General features: G+C 37.2%; 2 protein-coding genes across 2 annotated transcripts; one reads left to right on the plus strand and one right to left on the minus strand.

Annotated features, from left to right (window-relative positions):
* Positions 1-9,401: 9,401 nt before the first annotated feature.
* On the plus strand, positions 9,402-10,343 carry LOC108393825 (olfactory receptor 6C6). Its single transcript, XM_017654938.1, has one exon. It carries the CDS (start codon positions 9,405-9,407, stop codon positions 10,341-10,343), a length of 939 nt encoding a protein of 312 aa, XP_017510427.1. The 5' UTR covers positions 9,402-9,404.
* Positions 10,344-13,359: 3,016 nt separating this feature from the next.
* Positions 13,360-19,605, minus strand: LOC108407557 (olfactory receptor 6C74-like). The gene is made up of 3 exons (XM_037006189.2): positions 18,691-19,605; positions 13,500-13,601; positions 13,360-13,371 (listed from the first exon to the last, which is right to left on the minus strand). Exons 1-3 carry the CDS (start codon positions 19,585-19,587, stop codon positions 13,360-13,362), a joined length of 1,011 nt encoding a protein of 336 aa, XP_036862084.2. The 5' UTR covers positions 19,588-19,605.
* Between the last annotated feature and the right edge of the window lie 3,830 nt (positions 19,606-23,435).

Here is a 23,435-nt window from a genome sequence, read left to right on the forward strand (position 1 = left end):
TAGTTTTCTTGGTAGAGTCTTTAAGGTTTTCTATATATACTATCATATCATCTGCAAATACTGACAGTTTACTTCTTTCTTACCAATTTGGATACCTTTTATCTCATTTTCTGGTCTGATTGCTGTAGCTAGGACCTCCAGCACTATATTGAATAAAAGTGATGAGAGTGGGCATCCTTGTGTTGATCCTAATGTTAGAGGATATGCTGCCAGCTTTTCACCATTGAGTATGATGTTAGCTGTGGGTTTGTTGTGGCCTTTATTAGGTTAAGATATGTTCCCTCTATACCAATTTTGTTGAGAGTTGTAGCATGATGTTCAATTTTGTCACATACTTTTATAGTATCTATTTAGACAGTCATACAGTTTAAGTCCTTTTGTTAATATGGTATGATATTGACTGACACATTGACTGACTTATGAATTGTGCCACCTTTGCATCCCTGGAATAAACCCCACTTGGTTGTGATAGATGTTCTTGATGTATTTTTGAATTTGGTTTGCTAATACCTTGTAGATTTTTGCATCTAAGTTCATAAGGTATATTGGTCTGTAGTTTTCTTTTCTTGTAGTGTCTCTTGGTTTTTGGTATTAGAGTGATGCTGGCCTTATAGAATGAGTTTGGAAGTATTCCCTCCTCTTCTATTTTCTAGAAGACTTTAAGAAGAATTGGTGGTATCTCATGTTTAAATGTTTGGTATAATTCACCTGTGAAGCCATCTGTTCCTAGATATTTGTTGAGAACTTTTTGATTAATACTCCAATTTCATTATTACTAATCACTGTATTCAGACTTTCTGTTTCTGTTTCTTTCTGGATCATTCTTGGAAGATTGTATATTTCTAGGAATTTATCCATTTCTTCTAGATTGTCTAATTTATTAGTATATAATTTTCCATGGAATTCTCTAATAATTATTTGAATTTTTGTTGTGTCACTTGTAACTATTCTTTTGTTTCTGATCTTATTTGTATCCTGTCTCTTTTTGTCTTTATAAGTCTGGCTTTTTGTCTTTTTGTCTATTTTGTTTATCTTATCAAAAAGGCTCTTGGTTTCATTGATTTTTTCTATTGTTTTCTTTGTCTATATTTTAATTATTTCCATTCTGATTATTATTATTTCCCTCTTGCTACTAATTTAGGGCTTTGGTGATCTTTTTAGTTCCTTTAGTTGTACAGTGAGCTTGTTTAATTGAGCTTATTCTTATTTCATGAGGTAGGCCTGTGTTGCTATAAACTTCCTCCTTAGAACTGCTTTTGCGGCATCCCACATATTTTGAACCATTGACTTTCTGTTTTATTTGTCTACACATATTGTTTAATTTCCTCTTTGATCTTTTCCTTGATCCACTGATTATTTAGGAGCATTTTATTTAACTCCCATGTGGGGTTTTATTTTTTAATTCTTTTCCTTGCAACTGAGTTCTAGTTTCATACCATTGTAGTCTGAGATGATTGATACAACATCATCAATTTTCTTAAATTTGTTGAGGCTTGTTTTGTGTCTTAATGTGTGATCAATTTTGGAGAATATTCCATGTGCACTTGAGAAAAATGTGTATTCTTTTGCTTTGGAGTAGAATATTCTGTACATATCTGTTAAATTAATGTGGTTTAATGTGTCACTCAACACCTCTGCTTCCTTATTTATTTTTTGTCTGGATGCAAGTGTGCTGCTAATGTCCCCTACTATGATTATGTTCAGTTAATTTCTTCCTTTAGGTCCATTAGTATTTGTTTTACATACTTAGGTGCTCTTATGTTGGATACAAAGATTGTTATGATTTTTACATCCTCTTGTTGGGCTGATCCTTTTATTATTATGTAATGTCCTTCTTTGTCTTTTGTTACTTTATTTTGAAGTCTACATTGTCTGATGTAAATATTGACATTCCAGATTTTTTTATCCTTATTTGCATGGTATATCTTTTTACATGCAAATAAGGATTTCAGTTTCAGTCTGCATGTGTCTTTAGGACTGAAGTAAGTCACTTGTAGACAACAAACAGATGAGTGTAATGTTTTTATCCATTCAGTCAACCTATGTCTTTTGTTTGGAGAAGTTAGGCCATTTACATTTACAGTTATTACTGATATGTATCTACTTACAGCCATTTTGTTGAACATTTTCTGGTTGTTTTTGTTGTTCTCTCATCCTTTCTTTCCCTCTTGCTCTCTTCTCTTGTGTTTTAGGAATTTTTTTAGTATTGTGGTTGGGTTCCCTATTCTTCCATTTTATGTATCTATGATAAGTTTCTGGTTTGTGGTTATCATCAGGCTCCTATATGACATCCTATGAATATAACAATCTATAATAGACTGATGGTCACTGAAGTTCAAACATATACTAACAGCACTACATTTCTTACACCCCCTACTCCATGTTTTATGTATTTATCTTCTTTTACAAAATTTATTAAGTGATTCCCTTAAGCAATTGTTAGATGTAATTGCTTTTGCTACTTTTTTATTTTTTATCTTAATACTAGCTTTTAAGTAATTCATCTGTTACCTTCCCCTGCTATACATTTGCTTCACCAGCAGAAGATTTTCTTTCTTAAATTTCTTGCTATTAGAGAGGGTATTTTCATTTCTTCTTAAAGAAGTCCCTTTAACATTTTTTGTAAGGCTACTCTTGTGGTGGTGAGCATTTTTAACTTACATTTATCTGTGAAGCCCTTTATGTCCCCTTCAGTTTTGAATGGTAACCTTGCTGAGTAGAGTATTATTGGTTGGAGGTTATATGTGTTCAACACTTTGAATACAGCAAGTCATTCCCTTCTGGTCTGTATATTTTCTGCAGATAAATCAGCTGATAACCTTCTGAGGAATGACTTATATGTAATTTGTTGCTTTTCTATTACTGCTTTTAAGATTCTTTACTTTTGATCTTGACATTTTAATTACAATGTGACTGGGCATGGATGTTCTTGGGTTCATCTTGTTTGGAGTTCGCTGTGCTTTCTGGACCTGGTAGACTGTTTCCTTCTCCATGTTAGGAAAGTTTTCAGCTATTATCTCTTCAAATACATGTTCCACTCCTTTCTCTTTCTTTTCTCCTTCTGGGGCTCCTACAATGCTATATGTTAGTACACTTAATGCTGTCTCAGAGCTCTCTTACCTATTCTCTTTTCTTTTTTCTTTTCTTTCTTCCTTCAGTGTTCAACTTGGGTGCTATCCACAACTATCTTCCAAGACACTGATCATTCTTCCACATTCTCTAGTCTGTTGTTCCTTCCCTCCAGTGATTTTTTTTTTATTTCATCTATTGAATCTTCATCTCTGATTGTTCTTTTTAGGCTTTCTACCTCTTTTTTGAGGTTTGTTTTGAGTCACACTATTGTTTTTTCACGTCCAGTGAATATCTTTATAACCATTGCTTTAAACTCTTTATCAGGTAGGTTGGTTAACTCTGTTTAATTTAGATTTTTTCTTTCTGAGGTTATCTCTTAAGATTTTGTTTAGAGCACATTCTTCTGTCTCCTCATTTTGTATGACTTTCTGTGTTTGTTTCCATGAGTTAGTTGAAAGGGCTATATTCCCAGTCTTGAAGTGTTGGCCTCGTGTGGGAGAGTCCCCTGTATAGACTATGTGTGCCTCATGATTTTGGCAAGCTGGAGGCTGTTTGTGAGATGGGCTTTTCCTGGGGCTGGTGCTCCTAGCACATGGTTGCAGCTGTAGGGCCCTGGTAGCCTGTTGTAGGGGCTCCTAGGTGGACACCTGTGTGATCTGCACTAGCAGGGGGATGGTGGTGGATGGGTGGTGAGTCAAGGGTGCATTAAAGGTAACTCTCAGATTGGCACCAGCTGAGTCTCCAGGGTCTGCTTACCTGTATGCCAGTATATGCTCTGGGCTACTTTGGACCACTCTGGAGAAGTCTCACGCTGTGATCCTACCAGGTCCCACTTGTGGTATGGAGTCAGGCTCTGTGCACACAGCCCCTCAGCCCCTGCACACTCTGGTATACTCTTGATAACTATCACTTTGGTGCCCATAGTCCTGCTTGTGTCTTGGGTCAGGCAGAGTGTTGCCAAGGTCACTTCTTATTCTGGGATGCTTTGGGGAATTCCCATGTTGGTGCCCACTAACATTGCCAGTGGTCGGGGTCAGACACCATGGGCATGTGCTTTCACCCATGCATCAGGGGTCACCCCACATGCATGGTCCCCTGCATTGCTCTGGGAAGTTGCCTTGGTGGCACCTACCCAAAATTTCAGGCACCCTCCTTGTGGGCCAGGGAACTACCTGGTACTGCTGATGTTGGCTGGGGCAGAGGTTGGAGCAGATCTCCTGCCAACCTGCTGCTTGCACCTGAGTATGGTGCAGGGGTCAGAGGGCTGCCTAGGCCAAGTCTGAGATTAGCATGTGCACCCAGAATCTTCTCTCAGCACTAAGATGTGCAGAAGGAGTGCAAACAACAGTGCTGACTGGCTCCTTGGATCACAGATGACCTCCAGTGGTTCCTTGCATAGTGGTGGAATTTTAGTTCTGAAACTTGGGTTCTTTCACTATGGCCTAGTTGTGTGTTAAACCACAGACTTTTCTCCTGTACTTCAGGGTAGGGAGTCCACACCAAGCTCTCTCAGTGATATCCCTCCACTCACCTCTGCTGGTGGAGGAGTAACCTGCTCCCAAAGTTACTATTTATGCCTCCCCTGCCATTTTGGGATTTTTAAATTTTATCTTTCTGTCCGGCATTATACAGAAAGTGTTCACTTCAGGCTCTGTGCACATAGAGGTTTGTCTTTGAAATGCTCTGTGTGTTGGTGGAGATTCAGTATTTAGATGGGAATAGGTGGATTCAGGCTCTCTCTACTCTGACATCTTCCTAAAGGAAATTTTTTTTTCAGACATCTGACTGCCTTATTTTAGAAAAGAAAGCTTTTCACCTTCTTTATGTTCCAAAAGCTGGATTTTCATAAATATTATTGATAGTATAATTTTGTATATATTGCCATTTCTTTCACTGGACAATGTATAAGTTTTTTGTGGCAGAATCTTTCTGGTGCAACCAGTTTGGAACTCTAGCATCTACTGAAGGCTTGCAATTTCTAGGGGAAATCTAGATGATAAATTGCTGTTAATTTTGGCTCTTAGCATAGTAGAAGCTACACATCCTGCATCCCCCACCTGCATGGCAGGCACCTAGCAGCTTGCACACAGATTGCAGGAGCCAAGGTGGGTGGAAAGGATTCTGTTCTCCTAATATTAGGAATCACCGTTGGTCCCTGATTGCTACTTCTGACCCTGCAGGTGCCCATAAAGAGGCAGGAAGGATTGCTGTTAGACCCCCTACATTGGTGTAAGCCCTTCTGCCTGTGGCTGAAGTGACCTTCAGAAGATTTAAAGGGACTGGTGCCTTTCCCCATCCCTTCATTTTTCTCTTGTTTCCCTTCTGTGACCACACATTAAAGTCTAGAAGACTCAAAAGTAGATGTATAGAGAGAACAAATTAGAAAGTAGCTGTGACTACCCAGGGAGAGGCACAGGCTTAGAAGGGACATGAAGACTTAAATTTATACAAAGCTGATACAGAGGAGCCTACAACAATCAAAACATAAAACAAACAATGATAAAAAATAAAACAGCAGCCCTTAGGAAGGGGAGAATCTGCATCCCAGAGTCATTACATTATTACATTCAAGTATTCAGATCTCAACTACAACATAATCACAAGCCATAAAAAGAGACAGGAAAATGTGATCCATTCAAAACAGATCAACAGGAGGTGTCCCTGCAAAGACTTAGGCAGATCTACTAGGCAGAGACTTTAGAACAACTGTCTTAAAGTTACTAGAAGAAATAGAGGATGCTGTAGAAAAGTCAAGAAAGCAATGTATGTGCAAATTTGAAATATCAAAAATGAAATAGAAAAACCTTCAAAAAAGTACCGAGAGGAAAATTACAATAAATAAATAAATAAACAGCAAGTGCACTAGTGTTTGCAAAAATATAAAATAATTTAGCTTTTCTCTTTTTAATTACTAATAAATGTGGAATATTGCATCCAAGTTCAAAGTATCTAACATTCTTAAAAGCACATGAAATATTTACAAAATCGACTATGAGCTTAGCCTAAAGGAAGTTGCAAAAACGTTCAACAGGCTTACATTTGTGGAAATATACTTTCAATTATAATGAAATTAAGCAAGAACCATTAACAGACAAATAACTGGAAAATCACCAAATGCCTATAACCAAAATTTTATAATCCATTCACCAGCTGATTGGCACTGGATTGTCTCCAACACTGGCATTGGCATAAAATATATTTAATAGATAAAATTTAGTTTACTCAAAAAATAAAAAAATTTTCATCAATATCCACCCATGCCTCACCTTTTAATGTGATAATAAGCTATGTTTATTTATTACTTATATATTACTTATAAGTCACATATGTACACCACTAGGCACCAGAGTGAAAAATGGTTTACAATGGTTTAAAATTGTTTCTGTTAATTGGAAGCAAGGTGATGTCTTGGGCTGGTATAAACCAGCTTGGGACTTTCCATTGTTGCCTCAGGACAGTGAACTGCTAAGGATCCTGTGAAATTTGTAATTGAGTTTTTTAATCACTTATGATACTCCCCTGGGATACTTTCACTTCTGTTTTATTTAAAGAAGATTAACAGTGGTGTGTTTTATTGCTAATAATTAGTACTTTTAGAGCTCTGGTTTCCAAAGAAAATATTTTTTTTCCTTAGTTTTATTTCAATAGGTCCCATGAGTCTGTGGTAAATAGAAAATTATAAAACTGGAGCATTTTATAAGTGTACAGATGGCAATGTGGTATCTCTTTCTTGGAATAGTTGCTTAGCTTTCATCAGATATTGCCCTGAGGTTTTTAAGTTGCCATTTTTTGCTTCACTTTACTTTAACTTAAAGAATAAATTCCTATTTTAAGGTTTTGAGTAACAGCAATTATATGAACAAAATTTCACAAAATGCACCTTATCTGGAATAGAAGATGGATATCCTTTAAAGTTATTGATACCTGAGTTCTGAACTTCAAAGTGAGTATGAATTTGAGGGAACATGGAAATTCTTTACAGAAGCACAGTACATTACCTTTTCCTACAAAAAGCATTGGCAGTAAATATGCAGATTAGATACTACAATATGACCACAAAGGAAAATAACATTGTAATAAACAATAGATACAATATATCTAAGAAAATATCTCAAATGTGCATTTTCACTGAATGTCAAAATCAGAAATTAAATCAAATGCACTATAAATCCAATTCAGAGTTAAATTCGACTGCCTAATTTTCATGTTTTACGATATTTTTAAATTGTAGTCACTTTATGGTTGTGTATCAACAAGTGTTGTAATCTGTTTTATTCAGACCCAGTGGCATCTAAGTTTTATTTTCTCTGATTCTCTTTATGAATTGTTACCCTGTTTAAAGTGGTATGGGAAAAATATTGAGAAACTCTTCCCTATAATTCTAGAACAGTCTAGACACAGAGGATAACAGAAATTGTATGATTGACTCCGAGAACATACCTTTTAAAATTAGATGTAGAGTAACGATGGGAATCATAGTAAGATCATCAATATATTTTATAATAAAACCTTGTGAAAACTTTGTAGCTTAAGACTGCAAATCTTCAATTGCCATTTTTAAAAAGTAGCTATTCACTAATAACTGCTTTGGAAAACCACATTAAGCATTAAAAATCTTAGTTTTATTTTTTCCGAGTGAGAAAAAGTAGTATTTATAAGAATAGCAAGAATTTATAAAAAACAAATACAAAAGATAACAAAGAGTGTTTTAGTTGCCCATTTCTTTTAAAAGTCCACAGGTAATATGTATAATGAAGTAGAGCTACATATTTAGTAACATAAAAAGGGAAGATACAATATGGAAGTAAATAGAATTCCTACATAGAGAAGATAGAGAGTAATGCAATGCTGGGGAGGAAATATTTTCCTCTGTTTCAAGATTCTTCTGGCTGGTCAAATAAATTGCCATGCAGAGGTAAACAGGGGGAACTCAAATATAACTGCATATGTGTGGGGATTCCATAAAAAGATGAAGCCCCAAATCCATCAGGCAATCAAAGCTAATCTGCCATTCTTAGGTAAGGAGTAAGGGATGGAATCTGGGACTTGAAAAGGTAAGGAGATATTTCACAGGAAGATGAAAAGGAGTAAATGTTTGGAAAATAAATGTTTTCAGGGCCATACAGGAACAATGGAACATCAAGAAGAATTTTAATGAACTGATTTTGATATATTTCTTCCTGTCTACACACCTTGTTCATACTATACTGTGGTTATCTACAGTGGTAACTCCCTTTATGGAACAGGTCCTCTGTCTAAGTTCTTGCAGGCAGTTATGGGGGATGTAAAAGGAAAAACTTGCTGAGTCTTCTGTTTCTTAAAAATAATCAGCCTAAAATAATCCTCATGCCAAAAAGGAACATTTTGGGGTGGCCAATTCTGCTCCCCATCAACATTTTTGTAGAATTCAATAGTTGTGTAAAAATATGAAAGAACTAAGAAAAAAACAATGCCTCAACTTATGCGAATACATATAAGAATCTATCTCAAAAAGGTTAATTATGACTGAAACAATATTTTTATTAAAATCATTGTTTTGTAATGATTTAATTTTTCATATATCAAGGAAATTGATAATAATGGTAATTATAAAAATTTCTATTTTATAAAAATAAAACCAAAGATAATAATTCCAAAACTATTATAAGTAGGATCTTTAATTGCTAAAAATCAACACTGCCTTAGTAATTGAACATGACAAGAATTGTTAACAAACTCTAAATCATGTTTTTGAAAAATCACCCTGATATTCATTCCAAAAAAGGCAAATAATTTAGTGTATTTTTACAGGTTGAATAAAACTGATAGAAAAATTCACTTAAAATAACCCATATTATTTTATTTAAATTATACATGCTGAGTGGATTCCTTTTGGAAGTGATGGGCAAGAATGCATATTAATCACAAGAAATATCCAAGTTCTAGAGGAAAACTAATGAGGGACATTATAATAAAGAGAACTTGGATGAGAAAGTATTTTAAATTGATTATATGTGTCATCAGCAGTTTCAAACTGGAGAAACCATTTACAAATGGATAAGTTAGAGAATGCATACCTTATTCTGCTTTAGGTGAAATGTATATATGTATTTATTAGGTTAATATACATATTTGGCTACTATATACATATACTTACTATATATTCATTTGTTTACAGGTTAATTTATGCATATTTAGGTTAATTTATCTACATTTAATCTAATTTATAGCTATATATTTACACATATTTATATTCATAGATTAATCTATATTCTACTGTATTACATTCATCAGTATGTTCAATTTTTTATCTTCTTTTTCTATGAATATTTAAAAAGAGCCACAAAAGGGAAATGAAGAACCAATCAAAAGACATAGAGTTTATTCTCCTAGGATTGACAGATGACCCACAATTGCAAATTGTGATTTTCCTGTTTCTATTTCTGAATTACACATTGAGCCTGATAGGGAACTTAACCATCATCCTCCTCACCCTTCTGGACCTTCGCCTCAAGACACCAATGTATTTCTTTCTGCGTAATTTCTCATTTTTGGAAATCCTATTCATTACAGTATGTATTCCAAGATACCTGATAACCATTATGACTGGGGAGAAATCCATTTCATACAATCTTTGTGCAGCTCAATTATTTTTTATACTTTTACTGGGAGTTACAGAGTTTTACCTTCTAACTGCCATGTCCTATGACCGCTATGTTGCCATCTGTGCACCCTTGCATTACCCAATCATTATGAACAGCAAAGTGTGCTATCAGCTTGTACTTGGCTCTTGGATAACTGGATTCCTAATAATCTTTCCTCCAATAGCCATGGGGCTCAAGCTGGATTTCTGTGCTTCCAAAATAATTGATCACTTTATGTGTGAAACATCTCCTATCCTGCAGATATCCTGCACAGACACACATGTCCTAGAATTGATGTCTTTTATCTTAGCTGTAGTGACACTTGTGGTCACATTGGTACTAGTGATTCTGTCTTACACTTACATCATTAAGACCATTCTGAAATTCCCTTCTGCACAGCAAAGGACCAAAGCTTTTTCCACCTGTACTTCCCACATGATTGTTGTCTCCATGACTTATGGTAGCTGTATCTTTATGTATATTAAGCCATCTGCCAAAGAAAGAGTAACTGTATCCAAAGGTGTGGCTTTGCTGTACACCTCAGTTGCCCCTTTACTAAATCCCTTCATTTATACCCTAAGGAACCAGCAGGTAAAAGAAGTCATCTGGGATATGTTACAAAAGATGTGGTGTTTTTCAAAACAATAGTTATAAAAAATGCTACAATGCATAACCTGCTGAATTGTGGTTTATAGGAAATATATATTTGGTCTTTGTCCACAGTTCCTGGTGCAGGGCTCCCCAAACCTTTGGATTTTCCTAAGAACTGAGAGTAATAAAGGTGTCTTGTGTTATGTTAATAGGGTGATTTCTGGGTATGCCCTAGGAATGCAGGCTGGTTGACAGAAGAACAGCCATGTGACTAGTGGATTGGAACATTCAGTCCCACCCCCAGACCTCCAGAGAGGCTGGAAGGGTTGGAGGTTGAATCAGTCAGTGACTTGGTCAATAAAAAATCTTCCATAAAAACTCAAGAGTGATTTGGCCATTTTTTTCCAAGTGCTACTGAGGTAGGCCCCAAGCAACATGATGACAGAAAGCTCCTTTGATCAGAAACTACCCCTAATGTATCTCTTCATCTGGCTGTTGATGATCTTTGTCATGTCTTTCAGTGCATTGGTAAGCATAATTGTTTCCCTGAATTCAGTGAGCTGCTGTAGCAAATTAACTGAACCTAAGGAGGTCATTGGAACTTCCAATCTGTAAGCAGTGGGTCAGAAACAGAACAATAGCCACTTTGAAGCGGGGATGGGGGCAATATTGGAGGACTGAACCCTTAACCTGTGGAATCTATACTATCTCTGGTTTGATGGACTCAAATTTGACATGGATTATCAGATACCCTGATGGTGTGTGAGCATTGCCTGGTTTCATGTTGTGTGTATGGAATCGACCCCCCAGTGTTGATTGGGTTCAGGAATGTTAAAGGACAACCTTACCATAAAAGCAAAAAATAGGTTTCATGTACTTCTTCTGATAATGTTTTTCTACCTCATTACTTATCTCATATAGAAGATTCTTTCAACAAGTCTTGTAACTTAGTTCTTACATTTTATTCTTCCTGATGACATTTGACCCTGCCACAATAATTTACTTCCTCAATCTGGATCTAAATTTTAAAAAAGATTTCCTTATTGCATATTAGTTTCTGGAAACCATGGCTTTGAATAAAATATGCCTGTGTAAGTGTAGCTTGCTACATGTAATTTGTTAATTAATTAAACATATATTTATTGTGTATTTCCATTATTCCAGACATTGTGAAGGGCACAATCCTTACCTTTAAGAAACTTGCATTGCCTAAAAGAGACAAACACTAACCCCAGTATTGCTGCTCTTAATATAATCAATGATGCAATAATGGTCTATAAAATATTATGGGCCATGTTGGATGGCTCCTAGGTAATTTTGAAACCCACCTCCAGTGCCCTGTAGAAACATAATTTTCAACCAGTATGCCAAAGGTGTCGGAAGTAACATGAATAGATCTCTTGGATTTAGGCATTCATATTGGCCAGGAATTTCCAACAGTATCCTATTTTATGGTCTTAAATTGAACAAGATGCAAAATACATCTCATCTCTCCTGCTCTGTGCTCAACACCGACAACATTCTTTGGGCAGAGTCAATGATAGAGGCAATGATTTGCAACTTCTAAGACCATGACTTTGGTTGGAATCAGAGAATCTGGTTTGAATTTTCTATTACCAGTTCAGTATCACATATGACCTTTTGTTTTTTGTCTTAAGGGCAGAGAAGAAACTGGAGTCCCATTTCCCAGAGTGCCCTCTTCCTTGCATGGTTTTATATACAATTTGCCAATAAGATAACCATGTTCAAATGTGAAAATTGTAATAAAACAGAAACTAATATCCTCCAGTGGTTCTTTAAAACAGATTTAAGATCCACAGTGGCTTTTTAGCATTGAGACATACCCACTTTACTGCTAAGACTGTTGGCATATGCTTTCTCAGAAATTACTGAAAGTCGCTGCTATTTAGCAGTAAAAATATTCCTGAACCATTCTGATCAATGCTTCAAACTGAAGTCTTCAATGTCAATCTCAATATTTTAACCAGTATTTATGCTTTACTTCAATCTTTCATCATAACCTTCTACCTAAAATTATTATTCTGCTACATTGAACTTCTGCTACCCCAGCTTGTAGTATTCTTAGAAGCTGTAATACAATAGGGACCTAAGTATTAGGTTCTTCCCATTTACTTCCTTCTAGATACCTAGGCTGATCTAATAATTAAGAAGATATAATGTTACCAGTTCATTTAGATCTCAAGTTTTTTAGTCTTTTCAAAGGAAAGGATTCAATGAATTGACAGACTTAAAACAATCTTGAGCACCAGGAGTGTATTAAGCAAAGTAAATATACTGTGAGTAAAATTACAGTATTTCCAGAATCTCTCATCTGGCCATAGTGTATCTCCATAGTAATAAGTATTTCCAGGAGGTGGAGAGAAGTAGTCCATGTCCATATCAATAGGTGGTTATAAAGGGAAGCAAGGATATATCTGGACCAGAGAGGTTTCATGGGGACCTTTTGTATCTGGGTCATGAGATATAGAGTCAAACAGAAGTGGACAATGCCTTTTAAGCAATAAACAGGTTTCTCCCACTTTATTTCTCCCTCTGACTTATTTTGAATTCAAAGGTTATTTGCCCCAAATGAGAACATATTTTCCCCCCACCTGGTGGTACTGGGAAGGAACTCTGACCCTGAAATCTGTCTTCATGGGTGCAACACTTGGGCATGCTACTCCTAGAGAAAGTGGGGAGATGCTCAGAAATGTCCCTGTGGATGGCGGGGAGGCCCCAGTGGCTGCCGTGATGGGGGGTGTTGACTTACCCTTCCCTCTGGCAGTGGTGGAGGGTGCAGCTTCACCCAGGATCCCCCTATCTGTGGGACTTCCACTAGGGGAGTGCCTAGTGGGAATTAGTCTAGGGTAAAGCACCTTGTAGATGGGTGGATCCTTCCCAGAATTGGAGATGGGTGGAGACACCAGAAGCTATGGAATTAGCCCTCTGTGAGATAGAAGACTGCTTAGAGGCCCTGAGTGGGATTGTGGGATGATTGCTTCTAGAGATAGTGGAAAGGGTTATCAAGGAGAGAAGTACACTTCGGCATTCCTTGGAGGAACTGGGTAATGACTTACAGGATGTCCTTAAGAAAGAGAGACAGTTATTGAGAAGACAGGTCATGCTCCTGGAAGATATATTAGCAGTGAGGAGGGGGCAGCAGGAGAATCTGCATTGCAGAAGGCCATGGGGGTGGAGGAAGAATAGTGATGCCTTCAACCCCAAAGATGGTAAAGAAGATGTCAGGGGAGGATGAGGGGGTGGGACTGAGGGGTAAACTGTTGCTGAGGCCACTTCCTGAGACACCAGCCTCTCCTGTATTAAAGGTCAACCCAGTTGTAATTAAGAAAATAAAAACTCAAAGACCCCTCCCCAGGTTGTGGAGTACTCCATGCTCCACTCATATACCCAGGATGAGCTGGTGGACATGAGTATCCAGTTTTGGTAGAAGCCCTTGGAACCTCTGCTTACATGTCTTCCACGTGTTTGGGATATGGGGGTGGAAAACATTATAATGCTGGATTCTGAAATGGGTAGACTGGCTCCTCTGATGACTCACTCTTCCCTCTGGCAGTGGTTGCAAAGTGCCTATCACACCTCAGGGAAAGAGACTTCTGGATTGGCAAACAGCAGCCATCAGGCAGATTGGCCTAATCAGGGTAATTTATTATACTTATCCACTAGCTGGAAAACATGCAGAGCTCTAGCAGGTGTTATGGGATCTGGGCATGAAAAATATCATCTATAATATGGACCCACAAGGCTCTGATGAGGAGTTGGTCACCACAGAAATGAGAAATCTGGTGCTCCATAAAGCTCTATCTCTCTTTGGGTCCCTATGATTATTCTTGCCCCCTACATAGGGAAACCCATAAATGAGGCTACTCATACTTTAACAGTTCTGGGGGAGGTTCAAATAATAAGAGCACAGAAAGAAGTACAGACTATGACAAAAAGGAAAGCTGCAAAGGGCCCCATGAAGGTCTTGAGGACCAAGGTATGGGTTGATTTGATAAAGTCAGGGTAGTTTAACAAAAGCTTGATGGGCAGCCTAATAGGATCTTATAAGAGGTCCAGGACATGGAAGCCATAGGCAAAGACCATGTCCAGCCTGTGTCCCTGCAAAACTTCCTGGGGGACAGCACTCAGGTTCTGCTTGGGTTCTCACCCTCACTGGAGAATGATTGGGTGTTGTTGTCTGATTTGGGGGGGGTCAAGACCCCAGCTTGGGGGATGTGGTAAATGACCCGAGGCATGTCACAGACACCTACACTGGGGCACAGATTTAAAGCAGCACAGCAGGCTTCCCACTAGCCCCTTAAGTGGAGAAGTCTGTTTATTAGAGTCAGTGACACGCATAAGTGGAATACAGGAAGAACTTGCTTTTGAGCCATTGTTAGCTGAGAGTCCTTATCAGGAGGGAAAAACCCTATACCTGAAGATGCTTGGTATACCAACAATTGTAATCATAGGCAGCCTCACAATTGGAGGGCTGTGGCTTTCCGTCCTAATACTGAAACAATACTGATGGAGGACAGGGATGGGAAGAGCAGTCAGTGGGCTGAGTTGTGGGCAGTATGCTTTGTGATCACCCAGGATCCTATACTATACTTGTCTACACTGAAAGCTGGACCATCCATCGGGGCTTGACCCTGTGGCTACTGGCATGGTACCATGCCCACTGGATGATTGGTCACTGGCCCCTTTGGGGGCAAGACTTGTGGCAAGACCTATGGGTCTCTGGTTAAACTAAGACTGTTACTGTATATAATATGACTGGCCATTTACCTTTGGATTCCCCAAGGAATGATGAAGCAGACTCTTTGGCCCAGGTGCATTGGCTAGAAGGAAAGCCTACCTCTGATGTAGCCCAATGGTTATACAGGCCAAATATATTTGGCCTTTGCCAGTATCAGAAAGGTATCAGTATGCCATGACTTCTGTGGACACAGCTACTGGACAGTTTGTTGCCTTTCCTGAACATTGTGAAGATCATCAAATGACCAAAAGGGGCCTAGAGCATCTCTTAACAGCCTATGACCAGCCACAGGTGATTGACAGCAATTGAGGCACACACTTTACTGGAGAGGAGTTAGAAGAATGGGTTCAGCAATTAGGGATAAAATGGAAGTTTCTTGTACCATCTAACCCTACTTGGGTAGGCATGATAGAGAGGTACAATGGTTGTTGAAATCTGGCTTGAAGTAGGACACGAATCATCTACAGGGCTGGTCAGTTCACTTATGCACAGTGCTATGGTGTTTGAATGAGAAGCCCTGAAAAGGATCCTTGAGACTAGTGGACGTGCTAACACACATTACTGCCTCTCCTATACAACTGTATGTGCAAAAGAGGAGTTACTGAAGCCAGGATATGGTGAGCAGAGCAACATCCTTCTGCCAATCCTGGAGACTCTGTTGAGTGCATGTGGCCCTGGGTATTTTGACTCATGGACCAGTGATGGCTGGCACTTCTGGTATCTTGGGGAAAAAGTCTAGAAGCTGGCCTATTGTGTGTTCCTGGAGTAACAGCAGAATGGCCCCCAAAGATCATGATAGTATACCCAAAACGTCTGGCAGGTAAGAGCGTCTTACAGGGAAGTTTTGTTTATCTTTATGGCCAGTGCATGTACCACCCATAGCTCTATATATTGACCCATCTGTAACTCCCACAGGGAGAAGGGTGAAGGTCTGGTATACTAGACCAGGACGAGATCCCATTCCTGCCACTGTCCTATCACAGGACCACTCTCTTGCATATATTCTGCCTGATGGACAAGATTTGCCTATGCTGGTGTTATTAAAACATGTATCTTATTGCCCTAAAGGTTATTTTCTTCTACAGTCCCTGTGGCCTGGACCCACCCCCAGCTGCAGCTGCTGCATGATGAATGCTATGAATTCCCTACCCTTTCAGCTACTGCCCACCTGTGGAATGGGTGAGCTGTGAATTTGAACCTAACTGAATTCCCCAGCTTGAGGATTATCATGATGTTATTGCTATTGCTATTGTTATGTTATTAGTCTAGTTACAGTGCTGCAGCTTTCTAGCACAGTGGACATTGTGGAAGATAAAGAGTGAGTAGATAGTGAGGTGATATTTCTGGAGGGTGGTTGTTTGTAAAATTGCAGTATTTCCAGAATCTCTCACCTGGCCTTAGTGCATCTCCATATCAGAAGGTGTTTCCAAGGTGTGGAGAGAAGTAGCCATCTCCATATCAACAGTTGATTACAAAAGGGAGTGAGGGCATATCTGCACTGGAGAGGTTTTGTGGGGCCCTTTTGCAGCCAGGTCATGAGAGACACAGGCAAGCAGAAGAAGATGACTTTTTCTAAGTAATAAATGAGTTTCTCCCACTTTATTTCTCTTTGACTGACTTTAGCTTCAGAGGTTATCTGCCCCAGTCTTCAAGCATATTTTCCCCTTGAAGTTGCAAGTACACTCTTGAGAAGGTGGAGGGCAGGCTGTCCGGAAACCAGAAGCAGCCCTGCCATTAGGGTTAGGTTTGGTTTTTGAAATGGTTAGAAAGTCCCTCCCTGTGTCTTATGTCATTTAGTTGACGTGTTAATTGAAAGTTTCAGGTTATGTAACACTTTTCCTAGTGCATAGGCACTCACCCGTAAGTACCCATGTGAAACCCACAGTGGGGGTCCAAAACTGTAATGCGAATTTGTTACAGTAACAGTATAAAGAACCCTGAGGTAACTCCAGGTCACTTCTTGGGTCTCAGTGTGCCTGTGGCCAATGTGTGTTGGTGATCTGAAGCTCCAATGGGCTTTTTAACATCTTGTTTGGTCCTGATAAGGCAGGAGACTAAACCATGAACTTGAGGGGTTTGAGGTGTGTTCCGTCATTAGTAGGTAGAGAGGCGGAGGTCCTTGTCCAGACTAATGCAGGACCCACTCATGTTTGCCTAGCTACCTGTCAACAGAATAATTAACAGGAGAAAAATAAATGAATTTCTGACAAATGGAGCCACTTAAAAATATGAGACTTAAAGAAGTGAAGAAAGTAGACAGCTTTTGTACCTTTTAGACAAAGAAAATATGAATTTGTGAAGAACTAATGAAGAAGGTTGGGCTTTGGGAAGTAAATTGATGAGAAAATAAGGGATTTTATACACGCTTCTTTGCCTTAAATTTCCTGTCCCCGGTGATAAGGATGTCACTTTTCCTGCTGGTATGGGGAGGATGCCATTCACATGGGAATTTTATGTTGTGTTTTCAGGTGAGTCAAAGGAGGGTCAAAGTGTCCTTGCACCGGTTGTTTCTCAAGTAACTTTAATTCAAAATAATCAATATGTCCTATTGTGGCTGTATGCATACACATTCCTGGAAAAGATCATGAAACATGATGTGTTTCTTTGACAACATTTTTTACTATATTTAATTTTTTCTAATTCTGGTCATGTGACAGAAAGTGAATTCAGTCCCTAAAATTCCAATTATGACACAGAATTAAAAAATGCTAGTGAAAAGGTTTAGCTTATTAGACTACTTTGGGTTCACTCATAAGAAGTTTAGCTATATATGTATATATGTATATCAGTGACAAATGGAAAGAAAAAACACATTAAGTTGGCATTGTTCTCCTTATTTAACAGTCATTTAAAAGCAGTTCCCGATTAACTTCAGAAGTATCCCCAGTTATTGAAGGGAGTTTCTTTGAGTATGGAAACACCTAATAAACATTGTATTTCATTGTTAATTTTTAAAATAAGCCAGTAGGATAATAGGTTTTCCATCTATGATTGAAATAATTGTAAATGCTATCAATTCACTAATAGAAGAAAACAACTACATTCTATGGCATGCAATTTACACAACAATCTTTTCTTTTAATAAACAAATACTTTCTAACTTGAGCATCTACATTAATAGTTAGCTCTGCCATAATTTTCTTTTCTTTTCATTAAGTAGAGTACATACATCAAAAGTTGGCAATATTATAAAAAATAAATGTGAACATTAGTATCAAGCTGGTTAGAACCAAGTGCAAAATAATGATGTTAATAATCTTTACATTGCATGCTATACTCAATATATTTTAATGAAAAATATTTTCTATTCTTGACTATCTAGAATACAGAGACAGAAGAGTAAAAATTGAAAAACGGCTAAATTTCTTTCAGATATCCACAGGAAAGTAAACAAAGTGAATAATCTGTATTGAAGACTATAAAGAAAATTACCTTCTTTGGAACAACGATTTTTGTAAAAACAAAGCTTGAAATAAGATAAAGCTGAATATCGAAGAAAAGAAATCAAAATAAAGGAGGAAATTTTATATTGGAAGCGACTATTGGATACACTGATATTACTAGGAACGACTTTGCTTATTTCTTTACATGTGATGCAATAGGATATTTGTTTGGGAAAGAAACAACCCTGCATATATTATTCACGAACGCTTGTTTCACCTGTTGGTTCCGTAAGGTGTAGATGAAAGGGTTCAAAAGTGGTGCAACGGAGGTATTGAGCACCGCAATTCCTTTGGAAAAAGATACTCTCTGTTTCACTGATGGTTTAACGTACATGAAGATGCAGCTGCCATAAGAAAGGGAGATCACAATCATGTGAGAAGAACATGTTGAAAAAGCTTTTTTCCTCTGATTAGCTGAAGGGATTTTTAGAATTGTTAATGCAATGTACGTATATGATATTATCACCAATACTAACGTGACCACAAGGGTCATTGAAGCAGAAATGAATCCCATCATCTCGATGAGCCATGTGTCTGAGCAGGAGATCTGCATGAGAGGAGTTGTGTCACAGTAGAAATGATCAACAGTGTTGGAGTCACAGAAATCAAGGTTTAGGCCCAAGAGGAGAGGTATAAAGATGGTAAAGAACCCAGCAAGCCAACAACAGGAGAGAAGCTGTGAGCAGAGTTTAGCGCTCATGATGGCTGTGTAACGCAGGGGCTTACAGATGGCAACATAGCGGTCATAGGACATGGCTGCCAGCAGGTAAAATTCAGATGCTCCAAGAAGGAAGACAAAAAACACTTGAGCTGCACAACTGTTATAAGAAATGGTTTTGTCCCCAGTTGCCATCATCACCAGCAATTTAGGGATGCATGTAGTTGTGAAGGAAATTTCTAAGAAGGAAAAATTCCGAAGGAAGAAGTACATGGGGGTCTTGAGGTGAGGATCCAGCAGGGTGAGTGTGATGATGATCAGATTGCCGGTGATGCTGAGCAGGTAGGTGAGCAGCAGGAAGGTAAACAACACCGCCTCCAGCTGTGGATCATCAGTCAGACCCGCTAGGATGAACACTGTCACTCTCGTGTGGTTCCCCATTACTGTCCTCTACTTGTCCAGGTCTAAATGGAAAAAGAAGAACAAGAAAGTGAGGATCCCAATGAGAAAGTAACAGTGGTAACTAGTGGTGAAGGTCATGTTTCAGCTGGAGCAACACAAGGCTCATTCACGTTCTAAAGATGGTCACGGCAGGAAGAACAGTAGTTCGCCTTCCAGGGTATCTGGACAGAGAGTTCAATCTTTAGTTTGCAATTCTACCGGAGGATAACCTATATGATGACCATAATTGCTCAGCATTTTTTTATATGTATAAAATGTTGTGACATCAGAGTGACTTTCAAAACAGAATGAAACTTTTTTCTCACTTAATTTTATGCAAGAGTTTAGGATGGAGGCTATTTTCAGTTCAATATAAGAAGTTTGCATACTGGATCACAATGATAGCTATCATTGCAAGTACATCAGTCCATGTTTTATATTTAACACACACATGCATGTGCACAAACACACAAACACACACACACACACACACACACACACACACACACACACACACACACACCACACACACTGTAGCCATCATTAATTGAATTAGTACACCTGTACAGGTTTACTCATCTAATCAAACTCCAATGCCTGAAACTTGCTGTTATTTATTTTCATGATTAATGAGATCCAATTTCAAATTACTTAAGGCACTGTGATGTATTTATTTGTTGTATTTACTAGTATTTCCATTACATGAATCTCTGTTATCATCCCCACCTTACCTACACTGTACCCCAAAACCAAATCAGTAAGAAGGTTCTTTTAATTTCAGTTTTCCTAGCATTTTATGATTCTGACAATAGAATAAGAAAAATAAAGTGAAAAATGAGAATAAAGGAAATAGGAGTAGAAATATAAAAATACATGTTCAGGAGATTGTATGAGGTGTGAGAGGTAAAGCAAAAAGGTGAAAACAAAGTTTATGGAAAACTAAAGAGGTAAGAAGGGATTTTAGAGGTAGGAGAGTAAATTTGATGAAAAAATTAAAAGTTAAAAAATGTTAATATGCATAAATTTGAAAATTAAGATTATGTAAATTAAGTGAAAATACATAACTTAGTAATTAAAGTTTATTGAAAAATGAGAAAATGTTTAACAATTAAATTTCTCTCCATCTGCTTCTATTCTTTTACTTACCTTTTTATTCTTTGTCTAAAACACACACTGAAATAAACAACTTTGAAATCAGCATGGCCTAAAAGAGATGAGGAATGCATATCTGATAATTACTAAACAAATAATGAATCTCAGAATAGTGGTGACATGAATTTTAGAAGGCACACTTTTACCTATGGTAGGATATTCAAATATTTTGCTAACACATAACTAAGAAAATGTTCATTACAGAATACTGTTCTCACCACCAGGTACACTAAAAGAGTTGTATTGTTTAGATTTGCACAGCTAGTAAATTGAAGCTCAGGATTATCTTTCAAAGTTGTTCTTTCAAAAGTATATTTCGTGTAAATAATTACAGGACATATTTTAGTGTGTTTCTTTAAAGAAATTAGTATCTCTGAAGAAAATTGTCTTCATTGGTATATTTTCATCATCAAACACAAAAAAAAGGTTAAAGTTTATTGATAGACATTAGATTACACAGTATTTGTCTTGACAAAATCAAGATAATTGTTTCCAACCTCTAAAACATACATGATTTTTTAAAAGGTGTATATAAATTAAAATAAACATATAAGGTAAAATGAAAGTTATTTCTAATAATATCTAGAGGAGTTTATAGTAGGATACTAAGATAAGAAAATGAGATCTGTCAAAATCATAGTAATAATGTACACAATTTGGGTGAAAAAAAACGACTGTTGTATTTCAAGTACATTCCTTTTATGTTCACATATTTATGAAGCAATCTATTGTACATTTTCATTCATTTATACAAATTACTCCCACAGCAATGGTGTAAGAATAAATTAAAACCCTTAAATCAGAATTCTACCATGTTAAATTATTTCTTTTTGAAATTTCAACAGTTGCCCACACCAACTATCCCCAAACATCTGTGGTTGATGATGAAGATACCAAGAAAGGCAATTCTGTAAAAAATTAACACAGGTCACATTAGCAAACCATCAGAGGGCAGACCTCAGAAAGCAATGAGGTTTGTGCTAAGCATTGTGACTATCAGATAAATGTTACAAAGAACAGTTTTTTCAATACTAAATTGCCATTGTATTCCATTTGTCTTCTTTCCTCATTTTCTCTAAATCAAAACCTAAAAGTTTAGAAACAATAACATCAATACTGTAATGATAAAATTAGAAAAAATGTGTTAAAATATATCTGATGGGAAACATGGTCTTTAAATTTTAGACATACCAATTCTTTTCATTTATTTGAGTCCAAAGCAGTCCGCCAAAAACACTTAAAAATTCAAACAGTATTTATAAGAAGATATACACAGATTTTTTTCAGACAAAATTTAACACTTCTGCTTCCACATTTAGCTACTTTATCATCCTACTGAATAGAGCAAACTGGCATTCCATTCCTCTTTGATGGATCTCACTCTAATCACCTCTACAAGTGTTTTTCTTCTTATAAATGGCAACTTTGTAAAGGTTTTTATTTTTTTGAATTTTAGACTAGTGTATTAAATTTGCCCATTACTATGATTTACTTATTCATGTATTCCATACTTATTATAAGTATTATTCACAGTGCCGTATAAATTAACCAACACTAATCCCCTGGAGTAATTGTGCTGTCTGTGCTCTGAAGGAAAACATCTAAAGATTATGAAGAATTCTCAGCAGGCTATGAGATGCAAGAACACCATTCCCATAGGATCAGAGATTTATATGTGTTCCAGGGCTTTCCCCAGGCACTAAATATTTTTTTTAAATAACCACTGAAAAAGAAAAATACTAACTTCAATTGTCTCCAGAGAATGCAGCATAGATTTCCCTGATATATGCTTGCCTTCCCACACACTGACTATACATGGGTTTTTCAATCCCATGTATAGAAATAAGGATTTGGAGGCAAAAAAAAAATTTAATTGGTAATAAAGACTGACAATATAAATTGGAAGATTTAGCCTGTCATAGAAAAAACTGTACCTCAGGCTAAATGCAGCACGATCAATTCTCCAGATACACCTAGCATCTCATGTCCTGTATGCCATTCTATTTCTATCGTGAAATTCATCTTTCCTCCCAGTCATCTGTGACATCATCTAGTGGAATCTTAAAGATTTCATAATATCAAAGCATTCTACAATTCCTCTATATCAATGAACTATTTATGTCTATAGTTAGCCTTCCTTGCAACTTACTGTGGTCATGTAACTAAATTCTGTCCAAAGACTATAAATAGAGATAACATGCAATTTCCAGGGATTATTCCTTGGTAAGTAGGGTTTGCCCTCCCTTTCTTCATTACCATCTCATCTGCTGTAATGAAGATAGGTGGCAAGCCCCTGGGAGCCATAACTATGAGCAATTACCCTAGGGATGGGGAATCAACAAGACAAAACACGCCAAGGTTCTGGACACCATTGTAGGCCATACCTGCTCAGAAACATAATGACTTCATTCAAGGTTCAACATACAACCTCAATAATTAAACAAGTTGAAAATTTTTTATGTTAAACCATTGAAATATTTGTCGTTCTCAAATTCTATCAAATCTATGTTAATATCAAAACCTGTTTTCTAGGACTGATATTTCAAAGTTGTTTAATTTCTTTACTGTGTCCTACAGGAAGGAATGCAAGTTCGTGCAGTTTTTATAAGAATCATTCTGGATATTTCTCCTAACTAATCTTCCAGTTCAAAAATGCCTGTTTTCTGCTTCCAAATATTGGATAGCTTGTTTCTTGA

Source organism: Manis javanica, chromosome 10 (assembly GCF_040802235.1).
Source record: "Manis javanica isolate MJ-LG chromosome 10, MJ_LKY, whole genome shotgun sequence".
NCBI lineage: Eukaryota > Metazoa > Chordata > Mammalia > Pholidota > Manidae > Manis > Manis javanica.